At 28.4% G+C, this 26,540-nt stretch overlaps 1 protein-coding gene across 9 annotated transcripts in view; it reads right to left on the bottom strand.

Annotated features, from left to right (window-relative positions):
- The window catches only part of LOC129971156 (coiled-coil domain-containing protein AGAP005037-like), a 383,974-nt gene that overhangs the window by 161,024 nt on the left and 196,410 nt on the right, over positions 1-26,540 (bottom strand). For 8 of the 9 annotated variants that reach the window (XM_056084662.1, XM_056084663.1, XM_056084666.1 and 5 more), the window contains exon 6: positions 19,394-19,429. In XM_056084662.1, coding sequence (XP_055940637.1) covers positions 19,394-19,429 — 36 coding nt within the window. Of the gene's footprint in view, positions 1-5,724; positions 5,834-19,393; positions 19,430-26,540 lie in introns of those variants that run through there. The other variant, XM_056084670.1, reaches the window with a different exon arrangement.

Raw genomic sequence — 26,540 nt, 5'->3', positions numbered from 1 at the left:
CAAAAATTTATCAATTATTATTAAAAAAAACGAATATGATGCAATAATTGCATGTTAGATTTCTAAAACAATATTTCCACATCATACAATGATGAGAAAATTCACTCCTGCGCGAACTTCAGTTATTAATGATTTCCATCAAAATGGTGTTTCCTCCTGTCATCTGGATGGGAACACAATCAATTAGCTTAAAATTCCAGAATTCACTTATTTAATCACCTTGATTTATTACCATCTGCAAACTAAATCTGTTGATTGATGTACCAAACATAGTTGTAGGAATTCAAACTCCTCGAAACCATCACAGAAGAAAAAGAGGTAGACTTTTTATAAAAAAATTGTTAATATACGATTGCATTAAAAACTCTTAAAAAAAGGGATTTATTTAATTTTACAAGAAAATCACAATCCAGAAAAATAATTAGTATTTTCAAAATTAAATGTGTTAAAATTCTTTGTCCGAGTATTGAGAGACAGTATACTAAAAGCAAGTGCCAGCTTCATATTATATTGTCTGCGATAGTAATCTACGTCATCTTGATAAAATATTACACTTAATGACATCATAATCTTTAGTAGGGAGTTGTTATATTGATATTTGCGTAATCAAGTGGGAGTCCGTGAGTGGGATATGAGTGGATGCCCGCGATTACTTCAGATACAAAAAAGGTAAATAATGGAAAATGTTCTTAAAATAGATGGTTAAATTCATTTCAATATATATTAAAATATCTCGAACAAAATACAACGAAATTTGAAGAGAAATCAGAAGCTAGAACCAAGAGAATATAGAAATATTTGACAAAAAAATAATTTTAAATTCTCGAAATTTTAATTTTCAACGTCTCAAATATTGATGATGCTCGAGCTGAAGAAGGGAGAAATGAAATGAGCTCTCATTATTCCCTAACTGAATATCAAAGAGTAACACAGACATATCCACAACAAAGATGCATATTTTGTTAAAATTTTTTCCTAGAAATGACAAAAATGTCAGGCAAACTACATATATTTGAAATAGAATTTAGAATTCAAACCCACTCCCACTGTCAGTTCAAATGAATTTTTTTTCTTTCACACTGATTGCTTTATCACAGAGATAGCAGTTAGAATAGTCTCCCAGAAACTTTTTTTTTATATATATTTCTTAATAAAGGTGTTATCTTCCCTCTCCTCATGCATAATAATTGTGGACCCTTAACAAGGCGCCAAACTTTATGAGCACATAGATTATAATTGCTAAATTATCTCACATGAATTTTTTGTGCTTTGTAAAGAAATCCAATATGTATTTTAGACGCTTTCATTTCGACCAATTAAAACGAAATTTGAATATAGACTATGATATTTGTAACAAATATCTAACCTAATTTCATACTCTCAAATTTTTATGATTTTCAATTACCTCTTTCATATGTAAAAAAAATGTACGTACCGACTTATGTTTAACTCGCTGGAAATTTTTATTCAACATTTTAGATAACAATAAATAAATAAATAAATAAATAAAAAAATAAAATGTGTACCAAATTTAATCTATCTTGTTCTTAATGTTATTTTTTGTAGATTTTTAATGAGTTCACTTGCTTTTGGACAGAAAGACAGAAATGACATTTCTCTAAGTACACATCATTCAAAATTCTATAAAAATCTATAAAAAACACATACCAAGTTTCATCCAGTTAGCTAGTTTAAGCTATCTTGTTTACAGACAATCGTAATTCCTAATATGGGTTTTTAGGATTCATGAATGACTGAATTGTGAATAGTCAAAACCAAAGGTCGAATTTTTTTATTTCATTCATTCATTCATTCATTCATAGGTTGGATAGATGGATTCAGGAGCTGTCGGTCTCTTTTTAAAATAATATCCAACACATCACTTTGTTTAAGCAGTTAGATCTGGTTGAGAACTTTAAATTAATTGGAAATAAAAATATTCATCTAAATGTCCGCTTTATACATCTTTGATGCAAGAGCTCTAGGCAGTTACATACTGCATGCAATATAAAAAATTCTGAGAATGAAAGAAATTGGAAAAAAAAGAAGCTATCGCTTAAAAGAGCAATCACTTTGTAACTCCAAAAGCAATCCAAAGATGGCAATACAGTAGGAAGAAGCTGAACGATATTAAAACTCTCCTATTAGTATTTATTACTCAGAAATCATAATCACTAAAATGTAATAAAAATATGCAGTGCTTATAACTATTAATCTTAAAGGCAATGAATTGCACTTAAAATTACAAAAATAAAAATAGATATATTTTAATTTATAAGTATATGCTAAATGCTTATAATTTCAGTAACAATGGCTCCATTAATACTAATTTGCTATTTTTCGGTATTTTAAAATGGGAGAGTCATTTTTAGCAACAATTTGCGATTCTTTAGTACTTAAAGCACCCAAAGAAACAATATCTATTCTATCTATTGCAAAAAATTACTAGAAATTTATCGTAATGTATAGATATTAACTTAATGCCCTAGAATAGAATTTCTGTATTAAGAGATCAAGAAATCATCTAGCTTAACAGGAAGAAATGTCTCCTTCAGTGTATAAAAAAATAAGCTCTAAAATAGTCCGCGATTGTCCAGAGATACTTAAAAAATAACAATGTTTGATAAAAATAAAAGATAGAAAAGTGATGAAAAAGTTCATTTACAGAATAAAAATAAAGTCGTCTAGTCTTTGAATTAATGAAGAATGCCGAAATTTAATTATCTGTACCTAAATTTAAACTTGAAATTTTAATATAAAAATGTTTTGCATACTTTCAAAAGCACTCAATTCATTAAATAATTTTTTTAAAAAAATATTTCTTAAAGCGGAAAAAAATACAGTTTAATATCAGCATTTTATAACTCCATGGGTATAAATGAGAATAATATTTAACTTATTTAACTATTTATGTGTATCTTCAAGAAACACACATATAGCTGCATAGCTATTTCTATATAATTATACTGCTCAATATATCAAAACAATTTTTACTTTTAAAAAGGAAAATATCATCGTATAGTAAAGTATTTTAATTATTAAAAGACATTTACGTCACATTTTGAATAACGACCTAAGCAAATTTTTTGAAAGAGAAATATCCATTTAAAACTCAGATTATAAATTTGTACTATCATCTTCATGACAAGATTTTCAGTTCATAAAATTAATTCAGAGAGTAAGTGAAAATTTCAGATATTGTTTAACATTAAACCCTTGAAATATATTTTGATTAAAATATTACATATTAGAAATTTTCGGCAACCAGGTGGTTTGTTAAGATTCTCGCGTGCAAGAAATTTCAGCAAAATCGTTTCTGCTCAGCTTGGTGTTTAAGTTTCACCCAGCAAAGCCTTTTTAAATTTCAAATTTTGATAAACACTAAATCCGAATATTTTAGTAGGCTTACATCTTTTTCTTTTCGTTGTACTTTGCACTTGCCTAATTCTCTCTATATGTCAAATTATTTAAAATTTTAGGTTTGATCAGAAACGAGAAGTAGATATCCAATAATATTCTTTCTTAATCGAAGCATGCTCATAAAATTTATGCGGATAATGAATGAAGTCATTTTGCCTTGTAGATTTTTGTTATATTAAAAATATTTATAATAAATAATTTTCAAATGTATTGGAGAAATTTTATTTATTGAATAATTAAACATGAATAATTCAACACAATAATAAAAACACAAAATTTTAAATTTAAAAAACGATTATATAATTTTAGATATCAAATTACATATAAGAGAAGTAATACTTAAAAATCAATCAATAAATAAAATGTAAATAATTTTTCACTGTTCCTTATTTTGGAAGTTAATTTTTTCTTGATTAATTACAAAACTAAAATAGATAAATAAATAAAAATATATATTAAAATTATTCTTTAAAATAAAACTTACTCAATATCAAGAAATATTAAATATTCAAAATATTCAGATATTGACTATCAACAAAGGAAGAAACTCCAGGATAAAATTAGTAATAAAATCAACAATAAAAGCGGTTTGAATTTCATTACAATCATAAAATGTTTTGCCACAAAATATGTATAAAAACATTTTTGTAAACTTTTTTTTAATTTAAAGAACATTTATAAGGCAAATCATTTAATATAAATAAAAAGAAGAAAGAAAAAAGATAACAGTGAAACACAATCGAAAAGGCAATTTTTTTGAAATTTCACATGGTGTAAAAATCATTTTTGTATCATATTAGTTTCGAAAGTTGATAAGAAAGAAGGCGAAAATTTGGAGTTCATTTTTAATTGATCAAAATTAATGAAAATATCTTCGAGGTGCACTTTTACGCTCTCCAAAGTATAATTATGCCAAATTTCATGTTCTAGGTCTAAAGGTCTATTCTCTAACATACGTTCAAGCACATATATCATTATTATTGATAATAGGCATACACAATAATAATCAAAACTGATATTAAATATTAATTAGTCCTAATTTGTTAAATTTTTAATTTAAATTTCTTAGTAATTTATATAAAGCAAATGAAATTTCTGGAATCATTTTTGTTGAGATCCCTTACACCAAATTCATAATTAGGATATCATTACGAATAGAGCATAAATGTGGTAAGTATCTTATGAATGAAATAGCAAGATTAGATAGATTAATAGCATTTCAACAGATAAAAGCATTTTCTGAGATAAGCAAAGTAAAAATATTCAGCGATTAAAAAATTGTTATAGAAATGAGACTATTATAACTTTTCACTGGTTTGTTTTCATTATTATCATCACCATCATCCATTTTAGGGATGCATCGAGTATACAGGAAAGGATGTTTCAATATAAAATCAAAGCAGTTTAATAAATAAAAAAATAAACTTTCATAAAATAAAGTGTAAATAGGTATGAATGATTTTAGGATAGCTATAGCAATCGTCTGCAGATTTCTATAACCAATAATCTGGCATCATTTTAACAGGAAGTATGGACCAGTTACTACAATAATTTAATAAATTAATTAAAATTTCAAAATAAGGTTTCCGTGTCAAATATGAAAAGTTATGCAATTTGAAAGCATGCTCAATCTATCATAAGATTCAAACTTGGAAATCTTTCTGAATAATATTTTATTTCTCAGATACGCTAGCATAAGCAACAAAAATTTATCCTTAATAAAAAAAGCGGCATTCTGATCTTGAAGTTGATCATTATTATAATCAAACTTAAAAAAGAATTTTATGTGTCGATTAAACTTATGGGTCAAATCAACAACACACACACAAAATCCAAAATAAATGACTTAACCAATATGTTATATATAACTGAAATCCTCATTGTGTCAATCTATGTAACTAATAATTCTCAACAAGCAAATTGTTGAGAGACTTAAAAAATGACAAATTAAGATATAGACAACTTTTAAAATAAACTCATCAACAAATTTTAGGAAGGAGGAAGATCTCTACAGAACAGCAGTTTGCAGTTCCGGTTCCCCGGAATTTCAAAACAATAGTTACCGCTACAGGATAAATATGCAAAAAATAAATGCTCTAAACATTAATGCAGATTATCTAAATTTCTCATTTGCTTCTTATAAAAAATATTCGCTAAAGCTATAAAAAGATGCATTGCTTTTAAAAATTTTTCTGATTTATTGTCATCATCTCCATGAAGGATGGTCATGTCAGGAATGCTCCTTAAAATCAACGGACACAAAACCCAAGTAACAACTAAGAAATACTTGTAAGATGGACTTACTCTTTCCTTTAGTGTTTTCTTGTCCAAATTTCATATAGTACATGTAGCGGTAGATCATCCTCCATAGCGGCGGGCCATGGCTACGGCTCGCCCCTTCCCAAAACACCTCACCTGGTCTCCCGGAGTCCGGTTCGTAGCGGCCGGACTGCTCTGGGCGCGCCGTCCCATTGGAAAAAAAGAGGGGGGAGCCGGGTGCTAAAACGGCGCCATCTGTTGGGAGATCCAGGCGGATCGATCTCAAGAAGGAAGGAGGATTGCAGAGAATCTTCAAGTGATGCCGGAGGATCTGGGGGGTTGTAGGTGGTTCGGGACGGAGATGGATACTTTTTTTCTTCTTTCTTTAGGTAATTAAATCAAGGTGGTAGTTTTTGACCCTTGTTGTAGCATCGTGATTAAGGGAACAATTTAGGTCGATTGGAAGAATGTAATGTGAGTGGACTTTCTTTTTAACCATTTATTGTTTGTGTATGCAGGAAAAGAATGTTGTTAGTATTCTTTTTTCTTTTGATTTCAGCCAGGTAGAAAACTGAGATTCAGAACTAAAAGTGCATGGTTTGAAATTTCTTTTTAAACCGAAGATTCACCGTAATGCATGTCTTGTGCATGCTAAATCCTCATGGTATAATGTCCTTATGTTGATGTGACATGGGAGTTTAAAGATAGTGGGAGAGTATGGCCTCAAATGTCATCTTTGTCATCTGACCATTGTTCAAAATCACGATATTCGTTTCTCGTATTTCTTAAAAATAGAAACTGAATCTAAAAACTAAATCCAGTTCTAAACGACAAGATTAAAATGGGATATTTTTTTTTGACAAAATCTTCATATAAATATTCATTTGCTGAGTGATTGATTTCTTTCCAATTTATTTGAAGAGTCAAAAATTTTCTGAGTATTTAAGTTAAGAGATTTATTAAAATCTGTTATCTGTTATCTATATAATTTTCAGTTCTAGGCTCTACTAAATAAGAAAAAGTTATTATTATTATTATTTTCAATTTTATATATCTATGCTTCCTTTAGCACTATTCATTCCTTTCGGCGAATGTTTTCCCTTGAAGCCAAGAACCAAAAGATAAGATTACTAAAGTACTTTCAGTTGCTGATAGATGTGATATTGAGAACTTCTTTGGTACAGAAATCTAAAAAAACATTTTTTCATAAATAATTTTGTTCATCCCTTTTTTTCTATGCGTCCGCATTTTCCTTTATAAAATTGTATAAATTAAAATTATTTCAAAAGCTATAATTTTCTCCATAATAAATTATACGTAATCTTTAGAAAATTCCCTAACAGAATGTTCTACCCGAGTGTCGAAAATAATCCATTGATTTTCATAATTTTTCTGTTTTATCTAATCAAAATTTAAAACAGCGCTAGATAAATTCCAAGAATGAATACGATTTCTGATCAATTTTTGAAATCTTACCAGCAACCTTGAAGTTAAAAAATATTAAATAGCTATGCAAAAGATATGATAATGAGAAGAGCAATCAGCGGGAGTGGTCTTTCCAAAAATTTCTCGCCAACTCTCTGATAAAGGTATTATCCCAGATAGCCTCGCATGGAACTGTGTGCAATAGTTACGAAATAATAAGCTTTGGGAAAATTTTGCAGTTTCACTCAATCTATCGTGGGATACTTGGCGAGCTTCTTGGCGACTAATCCTTGGAATATGATTAATAGTATGAGAAAATCGAATTTGTGTCTTAGATGTGTTTTCTACAAACAATTGAAACCAAAAGCTGACACAGAACTGCTCAGTTTTTGAGTTATCATGCTTATATGTTTCTAATAGTACAGACTGACAGACGGTCAATCCCTTTTTGGATTCGGCTCCAAATAAGTTATGCGTCAACACTACCGATGTATTTGTGTGTATCGAAATTTATTTATCTAACTCTCTTCATTTTGTAATTATCATGTTAAATTATATTCGAATAGCCAGACAGCCTTCCTCTGAGAGGATTTTAGACAAAATTTGATAGAAATATACAAATTTGTTGCGAAGACCGTATACCAAATTATATCCGTCTAGCTCGAAGAGTTTTTGAGTTATCTTTGTCACAGACAGACAGAAGGACTGACAGACATTTTTTAAAATTATGTTTTTAGAACTCAGGGTGGTCTAAAACGTTCGAGATTCATCAAAATCTAGATTTCGGATGTTTTGATGATTATAATACTTTCTCTATACCTCGTATACGAAAAAGTAAAAATATGGTGGCATGAATCTATATTATACACTATAAACATGGTAGGTCAGTCACACGGATAAAATGTTTTTTTGTAACTTCTTAAAAGATACGAACATAGGAAGGCGCCGGTGTCTTTGCATAGGGATAGCGCATCTTCCCTGTGATCTGGGCATCCCGGGTTCGAATCCCGGTTCAGGCATGGTTGTTCTTCATCTGTGTTCTATCTGTGAGGTGTATGAATGTGCCCCCCCCCTCCTGTAAAAAGGGGTTGTGCAAGTGAATGTGCGAGTTTCATCTTCATATGAGCTAAAAGTCAGACTTCTTCTTTTGGGTGCTCAGGGGTCTTTACCCTCAGAAACTACTGCAACCCCTTTCCGTGGTAACGCGGACACGACATCATCATCATCATAGAAAGGCAGCAATTTTAACTGACTATAACAGTTAAATTATCTTCATGAAATAAATATGATTGTCTTCATAAGAAGTCAGTGCTTGGTCAGAGTAGAGGAAACATAATCCTTTGACAACTTACTGAAATATGTGGTAAAAATTCACACATTTTTCGATGGATAATTGCAGTTCATCGAATCTGAGCCACCAGCTCAAGTATTGTCGTTGCCATTTGATCGCGGTTCAAAATTGCAAGGTTTGTTCTGAAATAGCCCATGTGTTGCTTTACAACGGGATGTTAATAGAATTGAACTGAACTGAACACCTAAACCATAGCCATGTTACTATACTTAGACAACCCTTTTAGGATTATAGGTGCTATCATTCTGAAGTTAAAGGTGTTTGTGCAAAGGATTTAAGTGAGCACGTAGTATATTTTACTTTTATTAAAATATCCTATCAGTAAATGTTTATTTAAACTCATTTTTTGAATATTTATTACTGGACAATGACATAATTAAAAAATCGGAAAATTAATAATTTATTTTGGAACATTTAACAAAAACAAAAAACAGATATTAAAATACTGATACAAAACTTTCTCTATAATATATCATTTTGGGCAGTGATGCTGCCATACCTTAAATTAAAACTTCCAAATAAATATGGAAGGTACATTAATCTGCATTTAGGAATTCTGTTGAGTAAACAGTTATTACCGAACAAGCCATTACGTAATTGATTACCCTCGACGACGGAAATGAACCATCATTTCCTCACATCCTTCCTGAACTTTCCCCCTAGCATCGATGATAGTGCTGTAAGATGAATATATTGATTAACGGTTTTAATTTGAATTTTTCAAAAATATTTGGCATCATCAATGAGCATTATAGAACTCACAGAAACCTATCAATAAAATTTAAAAATTTCTAGTCTAGAACTCATTTGCAGTTATCGATTCTCGTTAAGAACAACTGCGATGATTTTTTGCATGACATATAAGCATTTCCGGTGTTTCTAAATATAAGAACACAATATTTTATTGCTAAAATATTGAAATTGATAAAAAAAATGACAAATTTAATGATTATCATACATTTTTTTTCATGGATTGGAGGTGAGTAACAGAATTGAAGAAGGGCAATATTTATTCAGTCATTTAGTATAGAATTTTTAATTCTTCGACGAAAATGTTAAGATTAGGTCGCAAATGAATAAAAATGCATTGTAAATAGAATGCATTTTAAATTAAAAGTCAATAAAAATAAATGAAGCAAACGAAATAAACGAAAAATAATTGTGCTGAATTTTAAATAATAACCGTTGAATTTGTCAAAGAATTTTGCTTCTTCGAAAGACATTATATATATATATATATATATATATATATATATATATATATATATATAATGTTATTTTTAAATATAATTCAACCTAAATTAATTTCCACATTTTTATGTTAATCTAGCCCATATTAACTTCATTCTAAAACTTTGTCTTATTTCCTTATCCATTTCCCACTTTTTATTTAATTAATTGCACACAATTGCACACGCGCTCCAGAAAACTGCCGATTGCAGCATTTTTTCACTTTCCAAGGGAAGTGATAAAAATCCCTAATTCTTTTTTCCCTAAAACAGTTTTTTAAAGATACCTAAGATTCCCTTTCCTAAGTCGACACGTGCAGAGGAGGTCCCTATCAAAGTTTCATAATAAAATCATTGAAGGAAACATTTTCTGCCTGTTTAGCACTTGTTATCTTCATTTGTACAAATAATGAAGATGAATGTGTGCGTGCGTGCGTGCGTGTGTATTGGTGACATAAATGAACGTCAGTTTTATCATCGCTTCTTGTACATAAAATACCACCCGTAGTGAAATAAATCAATGTTAAAATTTCAAAAGTTTCTTCTTCTATTCGACCCCGTACTGCCCAAATTATGCTTACACACATGTTTATTGCATTTATATTTATTTATAATCCAACAATGATATATGACCATCATATGTTTTGCACAGAAAAATAACTTTCAGTGCATGGAAAAATGTGTTATCTTCTTTAATTAACTTAAAATTATTCTTTCTTATAAAATATCTCCATTAACTTATCTCTAACCTTTATGAAAGAATGGAATTGATTCATAATGTGTGATTAAAGTTATTTTGTTTATGTTTCATGCAATCAAAGGCTCTCTATAGATGATTATAGAATTTTTCTTAATACATCTAAAATTATCCTTTTACTGATGATTTGTTCATCTAATTGTTTTAATTTTAATGTTCTGTGGCAACTTTATAACTTGGTAAAAAATTATTTAAAAATCTTTATAATTTAATATATAAATTTAAAAAATTATTATAATTAAAAGAAACTTAATGGTAAATTAATTTAAATGGTTTTAAAATAATCACCACGATATTTGTTTTCTTTAATTTCACTGTTATTAGGAATTTGTTATAACTTTATACTCCAAAATTTGCAATGCAAAATGTGAAATATTTTTACTTAAAAAATTACTTAATAAAACAAATGAATATTAACAAAAATTATCAATTTATTTAACATTTTAATTACACGCAAAAAAAACAAAAAAACACCATTAGCACACACATTTTTTTCATGAATTTTTTTTTTAACGTCGAACTTGAGTAAAATTTTTGTGAAATGCATTTTTTTGCTTTAAAAAAATTGGTTCGAAATTTTATATGAGTCAATAATGTAGTATCAGCTCGTAGTTTTTTAAATTATGTTCTTTTAAAAACAGATGAGCAGGCAGTCGCAGATATAATTCTAAAAGTAATTCTTACTCAGTATAAGTTCACTCACTTTTACTCAATGAAACCAAGATTCTATCAAAACCCCAGCATCGAAATATTTGTGAGGTTAAAGTATTTGTTGATTGCAAAGCTATCTTTAAATTTCATTTTTCTGCTTTATTTTTCCCCTCTAAAAATAAAAAAGAAGATTTTTTTTTTTAGTTTTTTTAAAACAAAAGCCAAGTGAATTTTAAAAGTATTTTATGAATAAAAGATACTTCCAGAGTGAAATCGCCTAAGTCGTTCATCCACTGCGAGAAAAAGGATTAGAGCATATATTGTCAAGCTTTCGAATAAATACTTCAAATGGAAGATAAGAGTTTATTTAAAGAAACAAAATGCTTTTTATTGTTATTGTTCAAAGCTTTTCCAACGATACAAAGAAAGCTTAAAAGAAATGAAGAAAAAAAAAATGAGCCGAAAAAGGAAAAAAAGGGAAAGAAAAAAAAATGATATGGAAGTACTGATTTCCATGGTAACAAACTGAAAGAATCGATAGAAAATTCGAGATTTCAGATGAAGTCAGCGGAAGATGGAGCACACGTGGCACTATTCATTAAAAGTTCCCTTCAAAAATCTCTGCTGCCAGAACTGCAAAAATAAGTTTTATGAAATTCATTCTCTCGCGAGGATAAAAAAAAATTGACTCTGGGGAAAAGAGACTTCAGTGACAGCTTAGCACTTGCGCAACATCTTGCGTGCATTGAAAATGAAATTCATGAATTTAAATTTCTTTGCGAAGTTAAACTGAATATTAAAGATAAAATCTTTTGGGGAAGTATTATGTGTCGAGATGTAAAGATGATTTTAAGAATGAATTTTTATTTTGTTTTTAAATAATCATTCAAATAGAATAGGATGGTATTCAGCTTTCAGCATAAAGCTTTACCGAAGGATAACTTTGAATTTTCAAGAATCTGCTTAAGAAAATTGATAAAGCTAAAGCACATCGTTTGTAACTGCTGTGATTTGAAGATATTTATAAAAGAGTAAATATTTCTTTACAGTCGTAATTTGGGAATTTTTCAAAATGAATCAAAGAATTGAATTAATTTATTTTTTTAAACACTGACATTTGATATATGATCTTGTTACTAATTTTATATTATTTTGTTACGAATGTTGTATTGATCGGTCTACAAAAGGGCTGTTAAAATGCCTGTTTGGTTTTCTTCAATATACTACAAAGCACAAAATTCTCATGCATGGAAAATAAAAATCTGAGTACTCGTGGTGTTCACGGTTTTGCCCAACGCCATCATTTTTTCTTACAGAAGGGAGCATGGATTTTATACCTTGATTAGAGAGTATAAGAGAAAGTTTATAGAAGACATTTCCGCTAGTTTTTGCAAGATACCCAATGGCTAACCAGCTTCAATTTGTGAATCAATTCCCAGGATACAGCGTGAGCATGATTTGACCTCATTAAGGTGTAATTAAATTTAAATATTCCATGAATAAATTAACAGAAAAGATGTTAAATTTTTTAATTAATAATTTCATATGGATTAACATCTTCTTTTTATCTTTTTAACAAGAATAACTTCTCAAACAAAAAAAAAATGAAAAAAAAGAAGAATATTCTTATTAGAATTGTCATTTGATTGTAGCGATAGTCTTTTGAAAATTAAAGTTCTTGAGAGAATAAGTACAGAACAAATATACAAAACTGGAGAAAAATGAAATCAACGATCGCAAATTTCAAGTTATCCTGTGAGAACATTATTATTTTTTAAGTCATTATTTGTCTTAATTAATTTAAGTCATTGACTAGTTTAAACCGGTTTGAAACAATCACGAGACTTCTCTATCGGTGTCTATTCCCCCCTTCTCTATTTATATATATAATGATAATTTTTTTATACTTTCGTTTTCCATTTTTCTAGCTGGCAAACAAAGTTTTGGAGCTCCACCGATTTTGAGATGAAATATCAGCTATGATGTCATCGTTCTACGTCAACCTTTTAAAAATGCATCAGCTTACGTAATAATAAAGTAATACTAGTAAAAGCAGGTCAACATTTTAAAAAAGCATCTACTTTCAAAGAATGCAATACTGGTAAAAAATATATGCGACTAAAATATGATGATGAAAGTTGCCATTTATGCTTTATTCATTGCTACGCAATTTCGGGCTTCAAAACCTCCTAACTAAAGCAACATCATGTTCTCACATGATTAAAAAGAAATTTCTTTTTCACTGACTGGTAAACAGTTTAAAAAAATTATACCGGTTTTCATCAGAGACGTAAAATGTTTTCTTTTTATGCAATTAGGAATCAAAAAATAGGGAAACATCAATTAATCAGCTCATTTCGAATATGCATTCAAATGACCTAGAAAATCAAATAGTAAATACACTGTATAACTCATAATAAATGATTTTTTATCTGTTATTTATTTTTAATAGGAGTTCATTTTTAGAATATAAATGAATTTCTATACTTTAACGTGAAAAAAGGGAGAAATATTTATGTAAATCTCATAATAGTTAGTTTCTATATTATATTTAATTTTCTATAATCGATAAATTAAAGCAAATCAAATGGACCTATGTTCATCTACAGCTTAAAGAATTTCTAACTTTTCAAAACATGAAACTATTTAAATAAAGGAATGGCATTTATAATACTTAAATAAAGAAATGGTATTGCTAATTGTCATAAGAGCTTCATGCATATTTTTATATATGAATTAAATATTGTGACATTCAAAGCTAAGTCAAACTCATTTGTTCAAATTATAAGGTATAGGAAAGTTTCTAAAAACAAAACTCTTCAGAATCTAGAAAAATGTTAGAAATTCAATCGATAACCCTAGAGAATTTTCGAGCAAAAAGAAATTTAATTTCGACATTCAAAGTAAAAGTTGCTGGTTAACTCTTTTAAATTGTTAAACATCTTTTAAGATAATTAAAAGAAAAAAATCGAAAAGAGGAGTAAAAATCAATAATTTATTTTTGGAAATAAGTTTATTAATTAAATTCTGAGGCAAAAAATGAAGAAATATAATAAAATGTCCACTTATGTTTATTAAATTTCTTTTGTTTCTTTCCTTATTGATTCTCAGCTTCGAATGCATCAATTGTTAGCATATAAATCATACTTTTTGCGAAGAAATAGAAATTTTATTCCGTTCTATAAGGTATAATATTTTTTTAATCGAAAGTATTCTGATCAAGAATATTGCAGAAATCCAATTAATGAGTTTAAAAAAAATCAGTTTTCCATTATGACAGTCATAGATAAATTGATTAAATATTTAATGATTATATTTGAAAAAAGTTGTAACTTCTTTAACCATGCATATTGGCGTTACTTTCTTTATATTATATTATATTATATTATATATATATATATATATATATATATATATATATATATATATATATATATATATAGAGAGAGAGAGAGAGAGAGAGAAATGTATAGAAAAATCTCGAGTTCGTAAAAGGCTCATCTAGCTCAAAAGTGGTGAAAATGGAGGGGGGGGGGAAGGAGAAATTGAAATTTTCATTTCTCTATAACGTTCTTAATATTGAAGATAGAAAAATAAATCCAATTAGCCAAATTAGCACCTCATTAAGAAGAACAACTTCTGTATTTAAAGTTTTTCGATAACTGAAATATCTTAGATGATAGGGGTCCGAAAAGTCATTTTTAATCCCTAATATTGCCTGTTTCTAATATCAACAATTTATGTTGCCAGATAGTAAATTAGATGTAAGGACCTTTGCCTTCCAGCTTGCTGAGAGGAATTCATTTTTGTCAACTTCAAGATATAAATTAAATTAAATAAAGTTAATTTTTTGAATGGTCTTCAGATTTCATGAATAATTAGATAAGATTAGATAAGATTTATACTGATTATACTGATAGTAAGTAGAATAAAAGTGAAAAGAATTGATGATTTTTATTTTCTTACAAAGCACTAATAGCTGTAATTTCTAGCGATATTCATTTCAATGAAAGAGTTTTGATTATGTTATTTTAACATAATTTTCATGTATTGTTTCAAATATCAAAAGAAACCACAAAAATGTGCAATGAAAGTTTTTTAAATCATAAACCTAACGATTTTTTGTATCGATTTAAATAAAAATATGGGCATACTGATTTAAGTCATGTATTTATATACTCAATATAATTATAATTAAAGGGGATACATTTTTCATAAGTAAATTTGCATCTCCGGTAATAAATTATAATATATTTTATGAATGCACTTTTAAAATCAGTATAATTTGTTGTATTTCAAATGCTCAAAATTGTGTTTCATTTTTGTTTATATTTATATGTTAATAAGAATTGCAAAAAAGATTCTAATTTTGGAAAATTCCATCGATTTCAGTTTTTTTTTTGTCTTTAAAATAAGCAATTTACTTACTTATTTAAAAAAAAAAAGGCAAATGGATGTATTTTTTTCAAAACTGGAAAAAAAAATTATTCCAGAATTAGAAATTAAATGTCTTGTTGATTTGGTTATATGAGCTAAATTAATTTAATCATAATATTAACATTTTAAATGAGCATATTCTTTATATATATATATATATATATATATATATATATATATATATATATATATATATATATAACATATTTTTTAATAAGTAAAACATCATAAAATAAACTTACATTTCAGATCCTTTGTGAATTCCAATGCAAATTTTGAGCTTAAATCCTAGAATATTCGCCCGTTTTTACGCAATTTTTAGAAGAAAGGAAAAAAAAATCGTATCCTAAATAGAAATTGCTTTTATAATGCTTCGCTTTATAAAATAAACATCCATTACATCACGCTTTTTTTTGTTTTTTCTTCTTATAAAATCATGACACACATGCAATTTCGTGCAGCTGATTTAAATGAAAGAACACGCAGTTTTGCAAATTCCATCAACAAATGATATCTATCGCTTGCTTCTACTGTTTATTGAAAGAAACTCAATGCAAATCAAATTCAGTGACATTTCTTATTAAGCTTGTAATAGCGAGTCAGAAACTGTTATTTATTTTAAGATGTCTGAATGCTGATAGATTTATTTAACATTGAATTACATTATTCTATAGATAGCAGCTGCCTCTACATTTTATTGTTTCCTGTCAACTAAGCAATCTCACGTAAGCGTTCAGTATCGTCTGCCTTTTTAATTGGGGAAATGGTGGATAAACGTATCAAAAACTAATCGATTGTTAAATTACTCTTAAGGAAAATTAAAGTAATGAAAGCAAGTTTAGAAAAAGCTAGTTAATTTTTTTTAAAAAATTGATGAATTGGAAACTTTTATTAATATTGATATTTATCGAGAAATTTTACCTCCTGTTTTCTTAAAATTTTACACCATTCTTTATATAATTTTTTAAATTTTAAGTTAGAAATTTTGACAATTAATTAAACAAGGCTATCAGTTTTTAAGCGAAAATAACTGAATATTTCAATTTAAAATAACAGGAAAAAGAAAGAAAAAAAATCGTAGTTTTTTTTTCCGAATATTTTATTTCGTGTCCCAAGCCATCTTTTTTTTTTTTTTTTTTTTTCTGAACGCCATTTCAACAAAACAAATTAATAATATGAAATTAAAAAACAATATTGCAACATTCTACAAATAATTTTAGATATTAAGATACAAATTTCGACAATTGATTAAACAGCAATATCAGTTTTAAAACCGAATATTTTAATTTAAATTAATAGGTAAAACGAAAAAAAAAAATGGCTGTAAATTTTTTTAAAAGTATTTTATTCCGAGTCGCAAGCCATCTTTTTTTCTGAACACTTTTTCAAAAACAAAAACAAAAAATTATCTGAAAATAATAATAATAATAATAATAAACAGTTAAATTTATTCGCAATTCTACCAAAATACGAGTTTCTATTTTTACAATGCTTGCATTAATTTAAGCAGAAATTATTGCAAACGATTTTTAATATTATTTGATGATAAACAATTTTAATTAACAATTTTTAAGTGAAAACAATCAGGAAATTTGAACGAATGTCTAGATGATAAAATAAATCAGTTTAGAAATATCATTAGCAGTTTTATTATATTTATATTTACAATTTTTATTATTATGAATAATTTTATATTTTTATTTGCCTTTCTCTAAGCTCCAAAACCCTTATATGATACTTCTTTTCATAATAAAAAAAATGGGTATTGTATTAAAACGAATTAGGCAAAATATTACAAAAGCCCAAGAAAATAGTTTTACATTTTCGGAAGTCATATTGGAATATTCAAAGCCCTCATCAGATACATCATGAAAATAAAAGAACTTGAAAACATAACTGTAAAATCATAATACATAGCGCTGATAAAAAGCTATGCCTAATTCGTATAACTGAGAATACGCTGATTAAATTTTAAGAACTTTTGGCCGAGACTTTATATCTAACAGAAGAAGAGATGGAATTTACTCACCCAAAACGCCCTAAAGAACAGGAACCCTTTTACAAATTCCGGGGAATCTAATAATCTAATTCAGGTGTTCCCAAACTTTTAAAAATTACGACCTACTTTTCGAACACCGAATCTATTGTAGCGTCCCGCATCATCCTAGGCGCGTTGAATTCCTTCAGCAACAAACAGTACAGGGCCTTTTCGAAAATGGATTATGCGCCAAAAAAAAAAAAAAAAAAAAAAAAGAGCTTTTGTGATAAAGCATTTGCTGTTAAACGTAATTTAAAGTCCACATCACATTGCTGCAAGTTTTCCATTCAAGATCTAGACGAAACCCACAGTTTGAAAATCTCTGATCTTATTAAATTTTTTTTTTTAAATTTTCAACGTAAATTATTTATTTACAAATATTAAAATGGATAAATTTTAAAAATCTTTACAAATGCACAGTTGAAATATCGAATACCCGTCCTAACTAATCCATTTTATATCGTCACTGGCGGAAAATCGCTGTGAAGTATTTATAATGAAATACTTTCGCTTTAATGTTACAAAATAGTGCCTTTCACTTCAGCCTATTATCATCTTTATGTATTTTAATCTAAGTTTTAGAGTTTACTACGCAAGAAATCACCAAATGAAAATAAGCAGATCCAACAATCTTTTACTATCTATTATCTAATTTGAGCAAATAAAGTTGCAGTACATTAATTAATATAAAGCAATGCAGAGGACAATTCCATAGAAAATAAAACTGTTTTATTTTTATTAAAGATAAATAATAAAACATAAGGCATATTTAAACACGAACTAAAATAAATAATAATAATTATTTATAAAAAATTAAAAACAACATTTGTCTCTATGACCTGAAAGAAATGCTAATTTGATAGCAAGTGATTTGTAAAAACATTATTTGTTTGTAATATATTCCTCAAAAGAAAGCCTTAATTATATATATTTTTTCAAAATAATGTTTATATTGCGATGTTTTGTAGATAATTAATTAAGTAATTCTACAACACATAGCATGATACTCAATACAAAAATCTGCCAAATATTCTAAAAATTTATATAAAAAACGAATTTATTTTGATAAGGCCAATTCTGAAAACAAAGATAGAGTATTAATTTTCCATCCATAATCTCAAAATTACAAAGGGTCGAGGTGGCTTAGTAGTAAAATCTAGGCCGCGGGCTTGCAAGTTCGAAATCTGATTCTACCGAAGAAAAGTCGTGTAAGCGGACATGGTGTACATTAAATCGTTCAGAGCCAAATTTTTTCTCACTGATGTGGTGTGGAAGTTTGGAGGCGGGGAAGGGGTGACAACTCATGTGTCGTCCTCGTCATCTGACCGCAATTTAAAATTACCAAATACATCCCTAGAGTTTCTTTAAAAATGGGACATTAACATAACTAAACTAAAACTCAGAATTGCTAATCAGATTTTGTACAGGTTCTGAGGCGACAAATACAAAAACACATCCAAAGTATTTAACAAAGCACTGTATTTGCTACAGAAAACTAGCATTTAAATCAAAGATTGTAAACATTGTTCATTGCTATGACTTAAGCCTGTGATTCGGACTGTCTATCCAATGAGAAGATTCCATCTTTGCTCTCATTTAAATGATGTAAAGAAGGGCTTCTAATTATATAATAAGCGTGAATTAATTAAACAGATGTGAATCATAAGCTAATCATGCGGAAGGCGGCGTTTAAATTTCTATAAATTGAACCATATATCAGAATTTAAATGGCATCTTCAGTTTTTATAGATTCAAATATAATTTTATGAGGAAATAAAATAAACAAATCATAATTTATTATTGTAATTGTGCAGAATAAAACTTACCGTCTCTGGCCGGAGTTCTGGGTTCATCCAAGTAATCTGGAAGAAAAACAAAAGAAATTCACGAATCAAGTATAAATAAATTGAAGATAAGTAAGCGCATTCCGTAACTAATTCATTCGAAACTATTCTTAATTTGTAAAACGGAGTCAATAATTGTTTAATAATAAATAAAGTTGGATAAGTAAATATTCCCAATATAATTTTACTGACATTGGAGACTCTTCCTTTAAGGTGTGCAGATATGCACCTATTTTTGTTTTAATCATAATTGCTTACTTATTCGTATTAAGAATTCAGTTATCAAAAAATTAAATCATAATTAAAAAAAAAACAGAGAAAAAAAGCTCGCAAGTTAGAGAGAGACAAAATAGCGCTGCACATCGAATAATCAGTGTGTTACCTTTTTGTGTCCAGATAACTGTGGACAAATATTTTTTAATATTTATTTAAATGCTATTTTTATTTAACTGCTTTATTATTAATAACCAGACGATTTTTTTCGTTGAAACATTTGTTCCATTGGAGTTATTGGAGTAATATGTTTTGATATTCTGCACAATTATCCCAAAATTGCTCGCAAATGAAATCGATCATTGTGACGTCACAATCACGTGATGAGAGTAACTGAGCATGCCATCTAACGTCTAACTGTACTTTATCTTATTATGCCTGTGACATCACCCTTTTGAAAGATGAGCAATGGTTTCCACAATTAAATTGACTCAATGCCTTAATGTCTGAACTGAATCCATTGAGGCGTGTTTTTGACGATGCCTGAAACAGAATCAAAGAATCTATGATCCAGTATTGCTCATGTGAATCATACGATTATTAATAAACAAATAATTATAAAATTGAATGACGGAATCTTTAAATGAATTATTGGTTTTTAGCGGCTATATTATCGATTATCGAAAAAATAAAGCAAGAATTATAATTAATCTCAATAATCAATTTTTAAGTAATTTGCGAATAAGGTCTTTGATGACTGCTTATCTCTTTTTTTTTGTATTTTTTTTTCTTAAAGTGTCCAATTAAGCAAATTCTGAAAGATTTTTCGAAATGATTACTAGACCATGAAAGAAAGAAACTATAATTTGAATGCACTTCTTTCTAATTCAGTTTTTCAAACTGATTTGGGATTTTTTTTTAACTGAGCAAGATTTAAGATTGGGCTTTTAAAAAGTGTAATTAAGTTTTAATGAGAAAAAGATCCTTGATTTAAAATGATCTGTTGAATTTGAGCCTCCCGAAATTTCTCCTCATTACCGAGATTGTGAAATAATCAATAACATCTCTTTAGCAGCTACTTGTATAATTACACATTTCCATAATTAAAGTAGCTATCTACTTTTTGTTTTGGAGCACGAGATTTCTGTTAATTACGATACTTGTTTTAGAGAAGGAAAAGAGTCTTTTACTCTAAATAATAAATATTTTACCAAAGTTACTTCAACGAGAATGCTTGAAATATTAGACTTATTTACAAAATATGAATTTCCAATTAGCAAATGCTTTCGAATATTTGCAATCAAGGATTCTGTTTTAAATGACATGTTGCGCAGGTGTTCTGTCTAATAACAACATGAAGTATGTATGACTATGTTCAGTAAAGCCAGTGAATTGTAATCCTGATTGGGTGTATTTATCACCACTTATAATAAAGTAACAGTGTTGGGCTCTATCGGACAGACCATTCTATCGAGATTTAGAAATTTGGTACAATTATAATCTGAATAGTTGGAATGTGCGTCTGAGAATGATTTGTTTGAAATTTTAATTAGAGTTCAATTATTTAAAAATTAAGTGGGATATTGGCATTTCTTTTTGTGATCTCTCCCAAAAATATCAGCAAAAATTAGTTTTGCACCATTTTAAAATTTAAAAAAAAATTACCTAATCATGCTAATTTAATTAATATATATAATTAATATACATTAATATCTTGCTGGTTTTTAATTAAAATTGTGAATTAAATTTTTCAAAATTATTTGAAAGTTTATTTTATAACAGCATATATCAAATCGCTTTTATAATTGGTACAAATATTTCGTCCTGCATTTTTATTCACTTATTGAAGATAAAGATATGAAAATGTGATTAATTTTTCATGATCATTAGGTTTCTATTTAAAATTTGCTTTTTATAAGCTTTGTTAAATTTCCTTATGTTGATAATGTGACATAAAATATGACATAATAATGATTTTTTTTTATGTTGATAATTTGACATTCAAAGATGGGCAACAATGATTTTTTTTAAATGCATCCATTTTTAAATAGTTGAAGTAATACAAAAATTACCTTGCTGCAAGTTTCATTGCTTGAATTTTAAATTAAAGTTCAAATTTTGGTGAGATAACAGAATACCGAGACACGAAGTACAATAAATAGAATGACACGAGGTTTTTAAAATAGTCCCTGCTGTATGTCTATCAACATTTCAATTTAAAAAAAAAACTTTGCTGGGGAAGCTACTGATAGCAAGTTGAAAAAAATTTTAATTGAAAATTTTAGATACCGTCAAATGCCGTGAAATACGCAGTACGCAGTTTTTATATTCAGCGTTCACTTTCCCGGCGTCCTGGCATAGGGGTAGCGCGTCTTCCCCATGATCTGGGTGTACCAGGTTCGAGTTCTATCTGAAGTATGTGAAAGAGCCCCCTTGCAAGAAGAGGTTGTGCAAGTAAGTGTTATCTTCCTATGAGCTAGAAATCAGACTTCTGCCCTCGGGTGTTCAGGGGCCTTTACCCTCAGAAGCTAATGCTGTAACTCGGCTTAAATCGCTGACTTCGTCAGCGGGCTTGTTTAAATGCGATAAGTAACAACGACGCTCGCTTTTTCGGATGACTCTGGAACTAGTTCCATGATTCCCAAAAAATCATAATTTCACTAATATGTAATGGAGAAATACACTCTGTGAAAACTTTAAAAAACAAATAAAATTAGTTACATCTTTCGACAATAGGTGGTGATGAGCCAATATCTAAATCGATTTTTTCGATTGTTTTTATTACTGAAGCAAACCTGAATAGTTGTCGGAATGTACTATCAAGGGTCCCCCCCCCCAGAATACCAAGCGCAAGGCCGCCTTGTAATTACCATTTTTTTTTAAATTGATGGTGCACCATTTCACTCTATTCACTTAATTCAGACTTTCTGAAAATATCTTTTCACACAGTATTATGTAATCAGTATTGATTTTCTAACAATATGGCTACCATGATCACTTGATTTTACACCATGCGATTTTTGGCTGAAGGAATTTGGGAGATTGAACATCTAAAGCTGATGTAAGAAGAACGTCGATGCGAAAGATAGTTTTACATTTCACATAAGCTCAATCATACTCGGCATTTTATGTTGTTTAGTAAAAATAACAGAATACATGATTGAAAATAATGGAGGGTGCATTGAGCAGGCATAATGTTTGTTTCTCGCTGAAGAGCAACATGTTTTTCTTTTTGTTCGTTGACTCAGATTGCATCTCAAATGATTCTATCTTTTCTTCGGAATGTTCGTATCTTTAGATAAGTTTCTAGAGCTTACTGAATCAGTGAATTTTAATTTTAATAACTAGTGAAAAAAATTCTTTAATGAACAAATTACAAATTTTTATCAAAAGATTTATAACAAATCTGAAAAAATAATTAACTTAGCGCCATCTATCGACAAAAAATATTACTGTTTTTTCTTTCATTTCTTTTTAATTTCGGTTTCCACTAGTCAGGCACATCATAATAAAAGAATTTAGAGGTACATTTACCTAACATATAATTTAGAGCAGATTATGGATTTCCTAGCTAAATGTAAATATATAGAGTTTTGCAGTAAAAAAAAAATCAAAAAGTTACTTTGATATATATCTGTATGCGTACAATAAAATAGAGAAAGAATCTAATGCTACATTTTTCCAGAATAATTATTCCTATATAATTAATATCTCTTTAAATATTCATTATGGAGCTTCTAGAAAATTCATATTTAGTGATAAGATTTGGCAATACTTATAGGCTTGACAGCATAATATCAATATCCACATATGATAATTATATGGTTGGTAAAGAAAACAGGTACTGAGGTAGTAATTGTATCTTGATTTTGATTAAAACAAATTTGCGATATTTAGTGATATTCGCTTGATTACAGTTAATACATAAGTACTAGAAATTCTAATATGCATTTAGGACATTTTTTATCCGACCAATTGAAATCGAAATTTGGCATAGAATTGCAAATGTAGTCTTGGATCAAACACAAATAGAGAATTATTTATGTCATTGGATGTGAGTTATTGTGTTTAAATGCATGAGGAAGTAAAGACCGACAGAATGATAATCCTTTGACAAACTTCGATCAAAATTCGATTAGAAATCTCATTTTAGATGCTAAATGAGTGAACCAAATTCCATCAATCTAACTCATCGTATTTTGTATTACTGTCTCCACTTTCACATTCCAACGATTTAATTCATTAATTTTGTAGTTACCATGCACACTTTCAAATTCCAACGATTTAATTCATTAATTTTGTAGTTACCATGCACACTTTCACATTTCAACGATTTAATTCATTAATTTTGTAGTTACCATGCACACTTTCACATTTCAACGATTTAATTCATTAATTTTGTAGTTACCATGCACACTTTCACATTCCAACGATTTAATTCATTAATTTTGTAGTTACCATGAACACTTTGAAATTCGAACGATTTAATTCATTAATTTTGTAGTAGCCATGCACACTTTCCCATTACAACCATTTAATTCATTAATTTTGTAGTTACCATGCACACTTTCAAATTACATCTATCTAATCTATTCACATTTTGTAGCACTCGTCCTTACTTTCAAATTCCATCGATTTAACTCATTAAATGTTTTAGTTATCTTGCTCAATCATATAACTGGACTCAATCATATAACTCAGATAACTGGACAGAGACTGTCTCTGAATGATTTTAACTCAAAATGTGATAAATTTGGTCTTAAGTCTATAAACCAAATTTTATACGTCAAGCTCAAAGCATTTTTGAGTTATCATGTTCACAGATATAATTCCAAAAATTGGGTTTCTGGACTTGGATAAGAAGCGGGGAAACTCGTCAAAATCTCGTTTGTTAATAGTAATAAAATAACTTTTATTTGTTAATAGTCGAATTTTTTGACGATAACAATATGCATATGAGAAGTAAAAAGTCATTGTAAGCAATATCTGAGACGAAATTAGGACTTATCCATCATGTGTGGTTAAAAAATGATTTTGTCGAATGTTCATTTTTTTTTAGTATTAAATTGTTTTAAAACTGAACGAGATAAAAAATATAAAAATAATATTCTTTTCAAAAACCTCCTTTCTCTTGCTTTTGTAAATAATGCACATAAATTTCGTAACAAATATTCAAGAATTTCTACTATCAGAAGAAACAGGCAAATCGAATCAATTTGTCCATCAAGGTAAGGGTAGATGCCATTTTCTTTTGTTTCCAGGTTTTTTTCATTGGAGAATTTTTTCTTAAAGTGTTATCCAAACTGGCATCTGCCCAAGTTTGAAATTGTTTATGGCACGTTCTAAACTTTAAATCGGTAAACCGATAGATATTCAAAATAGTGCATTGCGTTAACTTTTGAAAGCTTATGTTTGCTAACATTAATTATAAACACAATTCATAATTTATTTGTTAATAGCGATTTGAATTTTAATAATGGCCAATTCTTTTTATTCTCTAGAAACTAAAATAAAATACAAATCTGAAGGAGTTTTGCGATGTCAATTCTCGTGCGAAATTATTTATGAGTAGTTACATGCAAATTCCAAGCATAAATCCCAAGAGTACTAAAAAAGATATTCCCTTCAACGTTATTTATTGGAAAGAGTTTCATTTAAATATTATAATTTTAAACATTATTCAGAAAATGTAATATTAATCTGCTAGGATGAAGTGACCTATTTTGTCTTTAACGTTCTTTTTTTTTTCTTTACCGGAAATGTGATGAAAGAAAGTCGATACTTTTTTTCTTTCAAAAATTGTATAAATTAGTAACGTTAGGCAACAATTATATAAATCGGAGTTTCATATTATATAAAGAACTTTTTTATAAAAGTACTTAACTCTTTTAAATGATTAAATATAAAATGCCCAATTAAAAGATTTCAGCAAGATTTTTTTTTTCTTTTTTCCCCAGTTTTTTTACAGCTGCAGATATTTTTATTTTTCAAAAATTGAATGAAAAATTGTATATTTCTATCAAATTTTGAAAGAAATCCGTTCAAAAGAAGTCCGTCTGTCCGAAAATAAGTTATTTCGATATTTACAAAATAAAAGTTTGGAACACAAATTTAACATCTAAAGTGTAAATACCTATCAAATTTGGAACCAAAGGCACCATGAGGTCTGCTTTGTAACGATATGTACTTTCAAAAGCATGTAAGCACTATAATTAAAAAAAGCACAATGAATTAAATATATCAAATTTGGTTTGTGATTTTGTGTCTATAGTTGTAGTTCCGTGTAAATTTGAAAGAAGGAAAGAACAGTCGGTTGGTAAAACTCATCTAAAACACAAATACAGTTTTCAGATACTATTAACTACCTACTAAAAATTAATTGTGAAAAAAATTGCCAAAGATTACATGATAAATTTGATAAAAATGCCAAATGCCTATTGTTCGGCAAAGCCATGCAAAGCATTCGAGACTTTATCCAATGGCTAAAATTTATGTAAAAGTTACACATTTATGGCAAAGTACCCGAGCAATGTTTTTTGAGGACCACTTCTCTTGGTTTACATTTAATAGTTATTATTTTCCCTTGCAATCGGTCTGCTATTCCTTTGAGTAAACTAACCCAAATTTTAGCAAAGTTGACAGTGAAATTTTATGTCGAGGAGGCACAAAGTTGAAAGCAGTTTCCTTAAAATAACTTTTATTAATTATAAAGTATAAAGTCAATGTGCTCATTACTGATGCAATCAAAATAATACGTAAAATGTTAAATTCAAATTAACATTACCAGATCTTGGCCAACAGATTCGAACCATTCATCCTTTCTAACATTTAAACGAACTGAAAGAAACTATCTTAAAATGGGGAAGCAACAAACTAGTTGCACACATCTAACTTCTCTTTCGCCTCGACCGTAGAG

Source organism: Argiope bruennichi, chromosome 6 (assembly GCF_947563725.1).
Source record: "Argiope bruennichi chromosome 6, qqArgBrue1.1, whole genome shotgun sequence".
Lineage (NCBI taxonomy): Eukaryota > Metazoa > Arthropoda > Arachnida > Araneae > Araneidae > Argiope > Argiope bruennichi.
Note: the sequence above shows the minus strand (reverse complement) of the source record. Positions and strands in the feature narration are given on the sequence as shown.